At 34.5% G+C, this 13,211-nt stretch overlaps 1 protein-coding gene across 4 annotated transcripts in view; it reads left to right on the forward strand.

Annotated features, from left to right (window-relative positions):
- The window catches only part of LOC117322905 (ras guanyl-releasing protein 3-like), a 101,654-nt gene that overhangs the window by 79,981 nt on the left and 8,462 nt on the right, over nt 1-13,211 (forward strand). For 3 of the 4 annotated variants that reach the window (XM_033877852.1, XM_033877853.1, XM_033877851.1), the window contains exons 14-17: nt 746-884; nt 3,971-4,007; nt 6,491-6,595; nt 7,972-8,171. In XM_033877852.1, the coding sequence (XP_033733743.1) occupies nt 746-884; nt 3,971-4,007; nt 6,491-6,595; nt 7,972-8,171 (481 nt within the window). Of the gene's footprint in view, nt 1-745; nt 885-3,970; nt 4,008-6,490; nt 6,596-7,971; nt 8,172-12,782; nt 12,812-13,211 lie in introns of all 4 variants that reach the window. The other variant, XM_033877854.1, reaches the window with a different exon arrangement.

Raw genomic sequence — 13,211 nt, forward strand, 5'->3', positions numbered from 1 at the left:
TTTAATTCAGAAAGTAATATTATGTAAGAATGTTTATGGAACCTATTTATATACTTGTTTGAAGTAAGTTTCCTACACGAATCTTTGTTAACCCCTCAAACTATTATAGGAATCGCTGATCACAATTTGTTGTTAAACCATTATACTATTATTTATAAGGATCTTTGATCACAATTTGTGTTTAGCCCATTGAACAATTATAAGGATCTTTATTTACAATTTGTTTTTAAACCATTAAACTATTATAAGGATCTTTGATCATGATTTGTTGTAAACCAATTAAACTATTATTAGGATCTTTGTTCACGATTTATTGTTAACCCATTAAACTATTATAAGGATCTTATATCACGATTTGTTGTTAACCCATTGAACAATTATAAGGATCTTTGATTACGATTTTGTTGTTAACCCATTAAACTATTATAAGGGTTTTTAATTATGATTTGTTGTAACCCATTAAACTGTTATAAGGATCTTTGATCACAATTTGTTAACAGATTGAACTATAATTAGGATTTTTGATCACGATTTGTAATTAATCGATTCAACTATTATAAGGATCTTTGATCACGATTTTTTGTTAACCCATTGAACTATTATAAGGATCTTTGATCACGTTTTGTTGTTAACCATTGAACTATGATAAGGATCTTTGATCACGTTTTGTTGTTACCCATTGAACTATTATAAGGATCTTTGATTATGATTTGTTGTTAACTTATTGAACTTTTACTTTAACAAGGGATGGAATGATCAGTAAGGCGGAGATGAAGACTTATTTTATCAGAGCGAATTGCCATGCGCTACGGAAATGTTTTAAACACGACTTCCACGAGATTACCTACTTCAAACCTACGTTTTGTATACACTGTACAGGCCTGGTAAGTTTCTCAATCTTCTTCCTCAGAATCTTCTCAACATAGTCGTCTGTACGAGATAGTAGAGTGTTGTCATTGTTACAGTACAGCTTTATTAGGTCACATAAGGAAGGGCAAGTGTGCCTCAGCATCCGTCTTAACAACTGAATGGATTTTGATCAACATTGTTCTGGAGTATTATTAGGAAAAGGAGATCCCAGGTTTTATAAATAGAGGGTGTGACTCCCCTGGGGTCGGAGGGGCGGGCCCAATATGGATGACGAAATGGATTTTGATGAACTTTGGTCTGGGGTATTACTGGTGCCAAAGGAGATTTAATGTTGTAGAAATGAGGGGTGTGGCTCCCCTGAGGCTGAAAACAGGACCCAATAGGGGATACAAGGCAAATTCTTTTAAATCCATCTTCTTTGAGAATTACAGGGTTAGTCCACATTTGGTATAGTTGAGAAAGCTAAAAAAAGACAAAATTTGTTATATTATTTACTGAGATGTCCATGTGAGCGATGCAGGCTATTTGGGTATCTTGTTAATATTATTTCTAGAGAAGTAGTGGAAGGATTTTTCTGAAACCTCATTTGTACGTTCCCCTTGGTTTCTAGTGGTGATGATTTGATTTGGAGTCTGATCCAGAAAATAAAATTAAAAGGCCACCAGACAGCCATCTTTGATTTTGACAGTTGAAGTTTGTTATCACTACATCTTGAGAAGCACTGGAAAGATTTTTCTCAAACATCATATATAAGATCTTCTTGGTCCCTAGTTGTACCAATTTGATTTTGAGTCTATCCAGAAAACAAAATGGCTGACAGTTGAAGTTTAGCATTGCTATTTCTAATTCTTCTTAGATCTAGCTCTCTTAGATTTCATATGAAGGTTCGCCATGTTATCAAATCATTAAAATAGAGAAAAGTTCAGTCTTACATCCAATTTGTATGATAATTACATGGTATGTCCCTATTTGTATGATAATGACACGGTACGCCCCATTTGTATGATAATGACATGATATGTCCCATTTGTATGATAATGACATGGTATGTCCCATTTGTATGATAATGATATGGTATGTCGCATTTGTATGATAATGACACGGTACGCCCCATTTGTATGATAATTACATGGTATGTCCCATTTGTATGATAATGACACGGTACGCCCCATTTGTATGATAATGACATGGTATGTCCCATTTGTATGATAATGACATGGTATGTCCCATTTGTATGATAATGACATGGTACATCCCATTTGTATGATAATTACATGGTATGTCCCATTTGTATGATAATTACATGGTACGTCCCATTTGTATGATTATGACACGGTACGCCCAATTTGTATGATAATTACATGGTATGTCCCATTTGTATGATAATGACATGGTATGTCCCATTTGTATGATAATTACATGGTACGTCCCATTTGTATGATAATGACACGGTACGCCCCATTTGTATGATAATTACATGGTATGTCCCATTTGTATGATTATGACACGGTACGCCCCATTTGTATGATAATTACATGGTATGTCCCATTTGTATGATTATGACACGGTATGTCCCATTTTTATGATATTGACATGGTACGTCCCATTTTTATGATATTGACATGGTACAACCCATTTGTATGATAATGATATGGTGTATGTCTCATTTGTATGATAATTACATGGTACGTCCCATTTGTATGATTATGACACGGTACGCCCCATTTGTATGATAATTACATGGTATGTCCCATTTGTATGATTATGACACGGTATGTCCCATTTTTATGATATTGACATGGTACGTCCCATTTTTATGATATTGACATGGTACAACCCATTTGTATGATAATGATATGGTGTATGTCTCATTTGTATGATAATTACATGGTACGTCCCATTTGTATGATTATGACACGGTACGCCCCATTTGTATGATAATGACATGGTATGTCCCATTTGTATGATAATGACACGGTATGCCCCATTTTTATGATAATGACATGGTACGTTTGAGTGGAGTAAGACATTTACTGGATCATGCTATAGTATTTGAAGTTTTATAGAAATTATGATAAAAGTATTTGTGACAATTTAGTTGTTTGCATCTTAAACCATTTCTTTTAGATTTATTGCTATTTAGAGTATTCTTTTCCCCTATAATCAAGCTAATGATCATAAATTGGAGTATGTTAAACTGCTATATATCACATCAACATAGCTGTCTCAAAGTGGTTCACATGTGACTTACCCAAGTTTAAGTGTAGATTATATTTAAATAATTACATAGAGTCTAAAGGTTAAAGACATATGATGATGGAAGACTCGTTTTCAGAAATCTGCACTAGAAAATAAATAGTTTAGGAATTTAAATGAATGTTCCCAACCCTTTTGTAAAGATATAAAATCGGAAGTCTATATACCATAAATCACCTGAATCATGACGTAAAATGCTAATACATTGTACTAAAACATCTGTTTAACGTGTACCGTCTCGAGCACTGTATCTTAAAACGACATAAACTCGATTAAATGCCTTCAGTGATTTTAAATCTGCTGCACGTAAAGTGTTTAATGTTCACAAGCCTAATGATGACGTTGACATTTTCAATATCCTGATATTCCCACGTTTTTTATTTCCAATTTTGTAATAAAAATCATTGGAGCACGATATGTTAGACAGGAACTCAGAATGGGTTGTCACATGTACGTAGGACGCATGTTTTAATCCAACGAGTTCTTCTTTCAAAACGGATACCGCAACAGGCGTACAAAGAGGAGCCATGCTTGATTAAACCTACATTATAACGTATTTAGATATTTATAACGTAACGAAAGGAACTCTAATCTGCTTATGTATGTGTTTCCTGGGAATTACGATTCATAATGATTCCTTTATGTCAGTGACACGTTTTATAGAATAATGAATGACTCGGGGTGTTAAAATCCACTCGATCGCCCTGACTATTCTTGGTGTTTCTCATCTTAAGTGTTTGTCTAGCAAGGTAGATGTCCACTGCCTTACTCCGAGTACACATGTATATATATACATGTTGGATGCCAGTTAGAATTTAACTATAAACTGTGGTTAACATTTCAGTTGTGGGGACTAATAAAGCAAGGCTGGAAATGTAAAGGTAAGTTGTGTATAGAAAAGCATTCACACCTGTGTGTTTAGAAAGGTGAAACCGTCGTCATTGTTTACTTTTAAAATGCTTATATACATCTACAACTGTTTTTACCTGTGTGGGCGTACCTTACCTTAAAATGCTATTGTTTCTGTTTTTGTTTTTACGTAATCGGATATTAATCATTCACAAAGGTGTACCATTGGTCGTTCTCTTCCCTCTCAATATTAATCACCGAAGCTATGACATGACATGATGAAATAGCGTAGCTTTAAAGTAAAACCAGTATTAGAGGTAAGCTCACATGTTCTGTTTCAAAGGATTACAGCACAGGGATTTAGGATTTTCTTTTTTCATCCAGGTAATTAATGTTAACATTTTAAACTTAATCTATCGAGAAGTCAAGAATTTATATAGTATTAAATGTTCAAAAGTCATGTTCTATTTCAAATAGTTGTACCTCTATTTGAGAGGAGTGATTTCATAAACCTACTGAGAGATATAATGTTTTTAGAATTGATAGTAGAGGGAAGGTAACTTGAATGATGGCTTTATCATTATGGAATTCATTTTTACGACCAGTTAATCATTTTGGTTTTTAAATCTTCCAGAAAAGATTGTACTGACAATTATTGTTATACAATCATTTTAAGTGTCTGACATAATAAGTAATTGTGATTTATACAACTTTCCTATAAAATGTTTACTTTCAAGGAGTTTTTGAACTTTCATTGATTCTTTATCTATTTCTATATATAGAAAGTCCACTACATACCTCAATAAGTATATATCATTATAGTTTGACATACCGGACCCAATTTGTTGATCCTAGTTCTGCTTTGTAATGTAAGTTTACCTTGAGGGGGATAATTATCACAGGTAAAATACACACGAGTTTTGGTAAGGTAGATTTAATCATTTCAGCAAAACGTTGTCCTACATAAGGTAAACTCCAGGCAGGTGTAATTTAGGAAACTGATGATAAGGATCAAATGGAATTTTCATTAGTATCTGGTGAACCAGAAAGTACATATTATAATTAAATATAAGTACATGATGTATGTAACTCAATTTAGTAGTTAAATGCTTCACAAATTGTTGTTGAGTTTTGATAGCTTTAGTATTGATAATTTATCTTTATGAAAATGTCTCAGAGTTTATATGAATGATATTTGCTAGTCATATGGTTGTGAAATTGTACTAAAACTGGGTAGGTGTGGCCTACAACTGTGCACTATAACAAAAAATTGAAATCTGTATAAACTATGTTAGATTGATTTAAATCTAAATCATTTATAATACTGGAAACACAAAGTTAATTTAAATCTAAATCATTTATAATACTGGAAACACAAAGTTAGTTGTCAGTACATGTATTGACTATTGTTATAAAATAATTTATAATCAAAATTTCCACACATGTGAGTGTTTTGCTGAGGAAGGTATTAGATTTTACCCTCTGTGAAAACTTTTTGCTATGTGTAAGTCGATCATATCAAAATAATGTAATTAGCTTCCTGTCAGCAATCGGATCAGGTACCATTTATTGTACATGGATCAATAGACAGCATTTAAACTTTTTTTCACTGAAAGTTGTTCCAATACACAAGCTGATCTGGCTGAAAATAAATATTCTTTAGAAATATTTGTCTGAATTCTAAAGATTGGCGGTGTGACTTGTTTATAGCATAAATATACGGTACATAGTGTCCAAATAACAGTTTGGTTACAAAAGGACTATTGTTATGTAGTGGATTGATATTGATGTTAGCTGGTGGTCCAGTTCGAGTTCTATAGACCCAGTATTTAGGGACCTACCAATATGTTACTGTATGTTAAACTATTGTTATACAAACAATAAGATGACAAAGCACTTTGTTTTACTGTACTCATCAAGTTTTTCCCACAATTTTCCCGTGTAAAATCAAATTCATGTCGTGGTAAACTTCAATATAAAAAGAGTCTAGATAATGTATTTATGCGAAGACAGGGCGATGTAGATTTTTAAATCTGTTGTATAATTTTCCTAACATATGGCATGTCATTAGACACGAGAACAATAAAATCTGAAGTGCTGAATATTGCACTTCAATCATTTTGTTAGTAAACTATTTAAATCTATTCAAATCTTGTCTACCCAACACCTATCATTACAAATAGATTTTTCCTTTGAGCTGGCCAAGCTCTTTGTTAGCAGTGTATATTCAAATAATACATAGACTTTGATGTGTTAAATCTATTGTATTCTAACTACAGGTGTTCGAAGTTTGTTGGTCATGCTAACAGTAATTTAAATTTTAAATAGTGTGTGATTTAAAATCACCAGCGAAGAAGGAACAAATAAAGGCTCAATTAGTTTTTAAAAGTTAAGAAGTATATTTTTTCACAAACTTTGTATTTCCATGTTGTTTCTGGCGTGGCTACCCGAGATGGTTTGGCTGTTTGTGTCCGTTTTTAGACTTCGGTAACACTGGAGTTGTGTCTATTTTTAGACTGTGGTATCAACGCCCATAAACATTGTAAAGACCTGGTTGTGATGGAATGTCGAAGTAAGCAGCATGCATCTTGTAATCGACGTCAGGACTCTGTGACCAACGGTAAGTTTTCTTCAAACCTTACTACCTGGGGAACGAATACTTCGAAATCTTACTTTCAGAATGATAGTGTTTAAATATGTGAACTTCAGAATTATCAATATTTTCATTCAAAGAAAAGCTATTTAAAAAAAGTGTCGGTGTACACTTTAAATTAGTTAAATTCTATGTCAGGAGCATACAAGAAGATATTCTATATTTTCAAAACTAGTGTTTCTGTGTTAATTCCCTGGAGTTTGGATCTGTCATGGAAAACAATTATACTGGTTTACTTTTTATTGGAATAAGATTTTAGTTGAAGACCAAAACATTTTATTGTATTACAAACCACTGATGTTGAGACAATATTCTGTCTGATACAAAATGCTTGTAAATACATGTTCTACAAGAAAAGTGTCTTAAGGACCTGTTTTACTAGAAAAGGTGTCTTTAATTCAACAGCTAGTTGTTACCAGAGGAGGGTTTTTTTGCGGTCTAGATCCTTAAGACACTGCAAATCTGTAATTCATTGTCATTCATATCAGTTTTAATTATTTTGACACTTTTAATATTTGGTTCTTGTTTAAAAAACAAAAATTCAACTCTCTGTGTTAATATATATCAGAGCTCAGGTGACATTAAGGTGCATAGGCCTCTTAGGTAAAGTTGTGTTCGAATGTTTTGGTATGCAACTTAATTCTCACAGAAGGAAGCAGGAAAATTTTGGTTTGAATAACCCTTTCAACCCTAAGAAACTTTAGTGGACTCTGCCATTCATTCATCATTTGAAGTCCAATATGATCAGAATAGGGGTGAAAGGGTTAAGGAAACTGAGAGTTACAAGGAAACTGTGAGTTACTTATTGAATACCACTTGTTCCGTCAATGTAGCAAGTACTTGATGGGTGGACTGTTGTCTTGCGCAGGTAAATCTAGCCTCGTTAACAGGTGAACTGTCTGTTGATCTGGACCCAGTTGTTCAAAAGATGATTAGCTTAATCACTTGATTAGTGAATATCTCATTTCTCCTTTACTTCAAAAGCTGAGTGTGTGCATGTCTTAAAAAAGGCAGGAAGGAAGAGAATGACAAGTGTTACTGTTTCATGAAATTTTGTTAAGTTCGTTTTACCAGAAATGATTTTATCCTGATTTTAAAATTGTTGTGAAACCGTGATTAGCCTAATCACCCTTTGAACAACCGGGCCCTGATGGTTAATTGTTAGCCTTATGTCCACAATTTGGCAACAATGACATGTCAATTTCAATTGATTTGAAGATATCAACCAATTTCTGTTTAGTCTTCTCTACAAATAAAAAAAACATTACTAGGTCTCAGCGATTGAAATGTTGACCTCATATTTGTCTCTCTATATCATTTTGACTTTTCTTTCTTTTTTTCAGGAACTACCACTCAGGAGTTAACATACTCGTCAAAACGGAAAATGTCGCAACGACAGAAACGGAATCGTGTCCACCAGGGCACACAAACGGAAGAAATCTATTTTATGGATTATCAGATGAGAAATTCCCACATGAACGGAGACGGAGAATTTTACGAGGAACAGAGTCAGCTCTACGATCGACTATTAAAGGCAGAGGAGGTAGGTTAAAATATTGAATTTACATTTTGTGTTGAATATATCAGTTGTAAACAATATTGTAGCCTATGAGACTTCTGTAATTAACAGTGATACAGTCGGTGTAGGTGGCCTAGGCGTATGTCCTAGGTGTTTAACCCATGCTCATTTAGGCATTAATTTACCGTGTCCAAAGTTAGCCTTCACTTTGCGGTATCTATGGAAAATCAACCATCATTAGGACATTTATTGTAAGGTATGAAGTTTGAAGTTTGCCACAGAATTATTATTAGCACCATTCCAGCTAATTATTAGATTTTTGGGGCATTATTGGGAGATCCAATCTCAGAGGCAGGAGTGTTAGGACCCAATAGGGAATATATAGGAAATTTGTTGAAATCATTCTTCAATAGGAATTAAAGGATTTGGTCCTAACGTGGTGTTAAGCACCTTATGTGAAGGGGACCAGTTTTATAGCTAGTTTTACACATTCATCATCGGTTCAGAGAACCAAAATGGCTGACAGATCATTTCATATTTCGACAGTTGAAATTTTTCATTCATATTTCTCAGAAATTTCTTTGATCTTTCTTAGACTTGATATATAGTTTTCCCTTGTTATCAAATGGTTAAGTGTACTCGAGGAAAGAAGGGAAAAGTAGAGAAATATATGACCAGTTTGTCATAGGAGCAATAAAGATCATTTAGTGGTGGGTGACACAAACAATCAGGGATATCTCTTATTCAAAACTTTAGAAAAAGCAGCAAAAAACGTTTTCTTTAGCAATTTGCTATAAACACTTAGTGTATCAAAATTAATAATACTGAAATTGTGTTAAAACTGGCGGTACCAGATGTTTACAATCAATATGAATACAATTTGAGTGGCAGAAAAATAATCATATTTTATAGATCTTTCACCTAAGTTGTACCTCTATACAACGGCATGCTTACCAAAGGTCTACAGTATACATGAGTATGTGGGTTTACTGGTTTGTAAGTCACTCACGGAAATGTTTGAATTTTTTTGCGTTAGATGGTCTATTCATTACATGTTAGGTATTGGACTACGTGTAGGTATTACACCATCAGATTTGGCACATTATAAAAGCATGAATTAAATTATGAGATATTAAGTGACCTGAGTAGAGTATTTCTAAGTTGAATGTAAGATACTATGTGTTTTAGGGTAGCTGGCAGTTCTAGAGAAATATTACTGGTGTTTTAACCTGCATTTTGGCGGTTCTCCAGTAGATAAGACTTGGAGTGTTGAAATGATTGAGGAAGTGCATGTTTAATTTTACATCTTGTCTGAAGCTGTGAAAACCTGATCACATATAATTGTATGAGAATAAGGATGTTATTTTGGATATATTCGCTGTTTTATAATTGGTGTAGATAATGAATTTTGTTTAAAAAAAATTGTAATTTGATACAACTTTATGGTTGCAGTATGGGATATGGAAATTTAGATATAAAGTGTTAATAAAGGGTATGCATGAACCATTATTTATTCAGATGTTTATCAGGTTTATGAAGCATTAAGTGTATATGATGTATGTTTTGGGTAAAGGGTATATTTCAGCATGTCAAAATTGTATTACCTGTGTACAGTTAATATGTAAATAAAACATAATGTACCACTCTGAATACACAATTACCAGGGCTATCAATGGGTCTTACTGTCGGAACCATGGGGGGAAATATGGGAATCATTATGTCACTAGGGATCTTAGTAAGGTAACCACTGTGTTACTAGGGATCATAGTCAGGTAACCATTCTGTTACTATGGATCTTAGTCAGGTAACCACTGTGTTACTATGGATGTTAGTCAGGTAACCATTCTGTTACTAGGGATCATAGTCAGGTAACCATTGTGTTACTAGGGATCTTAGTCAGGTAACCATTGTGTTACTAGGGATCTTAGTCAGGTAACCACTGTGTTACTATGGATCTTAGTAAGGTAACCATTGTGTTACTAGGGATCATAGTCAGGTAACCACTGTGTTACTAGGGATCTTAGTAAGGTAACCATTGTGTTACTAGGGATCATAGTCAGGTAACCATTGTGTTACTAGGGATCATAGTCAGGTAACCACTGTGTTACTAGGGATCTTAGTAAGGTAACCACTGTGTTACTAGGGATCTTAGTAAGGTAACCATTGTGTTACTAGGGATCATAGTCAGGTAACCATTGTGTTACTAGGGATCTTAGTAAGGTAACCATTGTGTTACTAGAGATCATAGTCAGGTAACCACTGTGTTACTAGGGACCTTAGTCAGGTAACCACTGTGTTACTAGGGATCTTAGTAAGGTAACCAATGTGTTACTAGGAATCTTAGTAAGGTAATCACTGTTTTACTAGGGATCTTAGTAAGGTAATCACTGTGTTACTAGGGATCTTAGTAAGGTAACCACTGTGTTACTAGGGATCTTAGTCAGGTAACCATTGTGTTACTAGGGATCTTAGTCAGGTAACCATTGTGTTACTAGGGATCATAGTAAGGTAACCAATGTGTTACTAGGGATCATAGTAAGGTAACCACTGTGTTACTAGGGATCTTAGTAAGGTAACCACTGTGTTACTAGGGATCTTAGTCAGGTAACCACTGCGTTACTAGGGATCATAGTCAGGTAACCACTGTGTTACTAGGGATCTTAGTAAGGTAACCACTGTGTTACTAGGGGTCTTAGTAAGGTAACCACTGTGTTACTAGGGATCTTAGTAAGGTAACCACTGTGTTACTAGGGATCTTAGTAAGGTAACCATTGTGTTACTAGGGATCATAGTCAGGTAACCACTGTGTTACTAGGGATCTTAGTAAGGTAACCATTCTGTTACTAGGGATCTTAGTAAGGTAATCACTGTGTTACTAGGGATCTTAGTAAGGTAACCATTCTGTTACTAGGGATCTTAGTCAGGTAACCATTGTGTTACTAGGGATCTTAGTAAGGTAACCACTGTGTTACTAGGGATCTTAGTCAGGTAACCATTCTGTTACTAGGGATCTTAGTAAGGTAACCACTGTGTTACTAGGGATCTTAGTCAGGTAACCACTGTGTTACTAGGGATCTTAGTCAGGTAACCACTGTGTTACTAGGGATCATAGTCAGGTAACCACTGTGTTACTAGGGATCATAGTCAGGTAACCATTGTGTTACTATGGATCTTAGTCAGGTAACCATTGTGTTACTAGGGATCATAGTCAGGTAACCACTGTGTTACTATGGATCTTAGTCAGGTAACCACTGTGTTACTAGGGATCTTAGTAAGGTAACCACTGTGTTACTAGGGATCTTAGTCAGGTAACCACTGTGTTACTAGGGATCTTAGTAAGGTAACCACTGTGTTACTAGGGATCTTAATCAGGTAACCATTGTGTTACTATGGATCTTAGTAAGGTAACCACTGTGTTACTAGGGATCTTAGCCAGGTAACCACTGTGTTACTAGGGATCTTAGTCAGGTAACCATTCTGTTACTAGGGATCTTATTAAGGTAACCACTGTGTTACTAGGGATCTTAGTCAGGTAACCACTGTGTTACTAGGGATCTTAGTCAGGTAACCACTGTGTTACTAGGGATCATAGTCAGGTAACCACTTTGTTACTATGGATCTTAGTCAGGTAACCACTGTGTTACTAGGGATCTTAGTCAGATATCCATTGCTGTCTATGGACTTTAATTCAGTAACCATTAACGCCTGTAAATGAAGGGAGATATTGTATAAGTACTGGTTCTTCTTAGTCCTCTTTGGCCCTAAATGACTCCTGAATGTCAATGGGCCATAAACAGATATACAAAAATAATCTTGTTCTTATGATACAATCTTGTTCGGGCCGTAATATATGAACCATTAATCTTTGTAGAACTTAAAATAAAACTACATCACCCACAAATGACTAATATTAGATCATTGTGATCTTAACCTCAAGGTCAAATGATATGGGGAGATACCTGTTTTGTTTCACAAAAACAATATTCTAGTTGTAGATTAAATTTCAGCTCTGATGAACATTGAATAAGTTTGGTAACATTGATTTATATTCTTGTTAATTAACTTAGGTTTCACATAATTGTTAGTTGTTTTGACCACCTGAAGTTTTCCGGGATAACTCATATACAAGGCTCCTGGGTTAGACTTGGTGACGATGTGGTAGACATAGAGATTTAAATATTGTTCAATATCAAAAAAAAATTCACAAATCTATCAGGTGGATCATCTTGTCTAGATTTGGTATCTTGAAACTTTTTGAATAATGCTGCTATTTCTTGCCTAGAATGTAAATCCACTCAGTCGTCCTAATCCTGGTATGAGGGCTGAGGATCACATGTACCAATTAACATATAGCTCAGAATTATCTATATTTAGTCCATTGCACACTAAATTAATGATACAAAATGATCTATGGTCAAGCTTTTCATTTTGACACAGAGATTTCTGGTTATGGATTTCCCCATAGCACGGTTTTGATTTGGCCCCTAACTCTATGTGGCACAAGCGAGTTTTCGCATTTATCCCTTGTCTTGTGCACATAAACCGGTTTGTCCTATAATAGCCCAGTGATGAAAGCCCAGTGATAATAGCCCAGTAATGATAGCCCATTATAACTTCACACTGTCTTACTCTCAGTCTCAAACGTCAGCTCAGGACCAAGCACCGTAAGTGTCACTTGTTGATGTTTTGTGTACACCTCGTAACCCAGATATGTTGTGCTTGTTTTCCCTTCCTCTTGTCACCCCATTGTCAATGTAGCTAGGAATTTTATTAAAATTTGCTTCTTTCTGAAATTGAAGAAAGAAATTTCTTATTTTTGCATAAATATTCATTCATAAATAGTCTTTTTGTTCTTTGTTTATTTTGTGCATGATTATGTTTTTTCTTTACCTTTAAATTTTTTTAATACATTTGCATTGATATACATAACGCATGTTACTGTATCATACTTCAAATGCTATTGAATTTTGCTGTATATGATCATGAAAGCCTGTCTATCAACTTGGATGTTTTCCCTATTTTAAATCAAAATAAGGAAAACGAACCGTTTATATCAGCTGTGCT

Source organism: Pecten maximus, chromosome 3 (genome assembly GCF_902652985.1).
Source record: "Pecten maximus chromosome 3, xPecMax1.1, whole genome shotgun sequence".
Taxonomy (NCBI): Eukaryota; Metazoa; Mollusca; class Bivalvia; order Pectinida; family Pectinidae; genus Pecten; species Pecten maximus.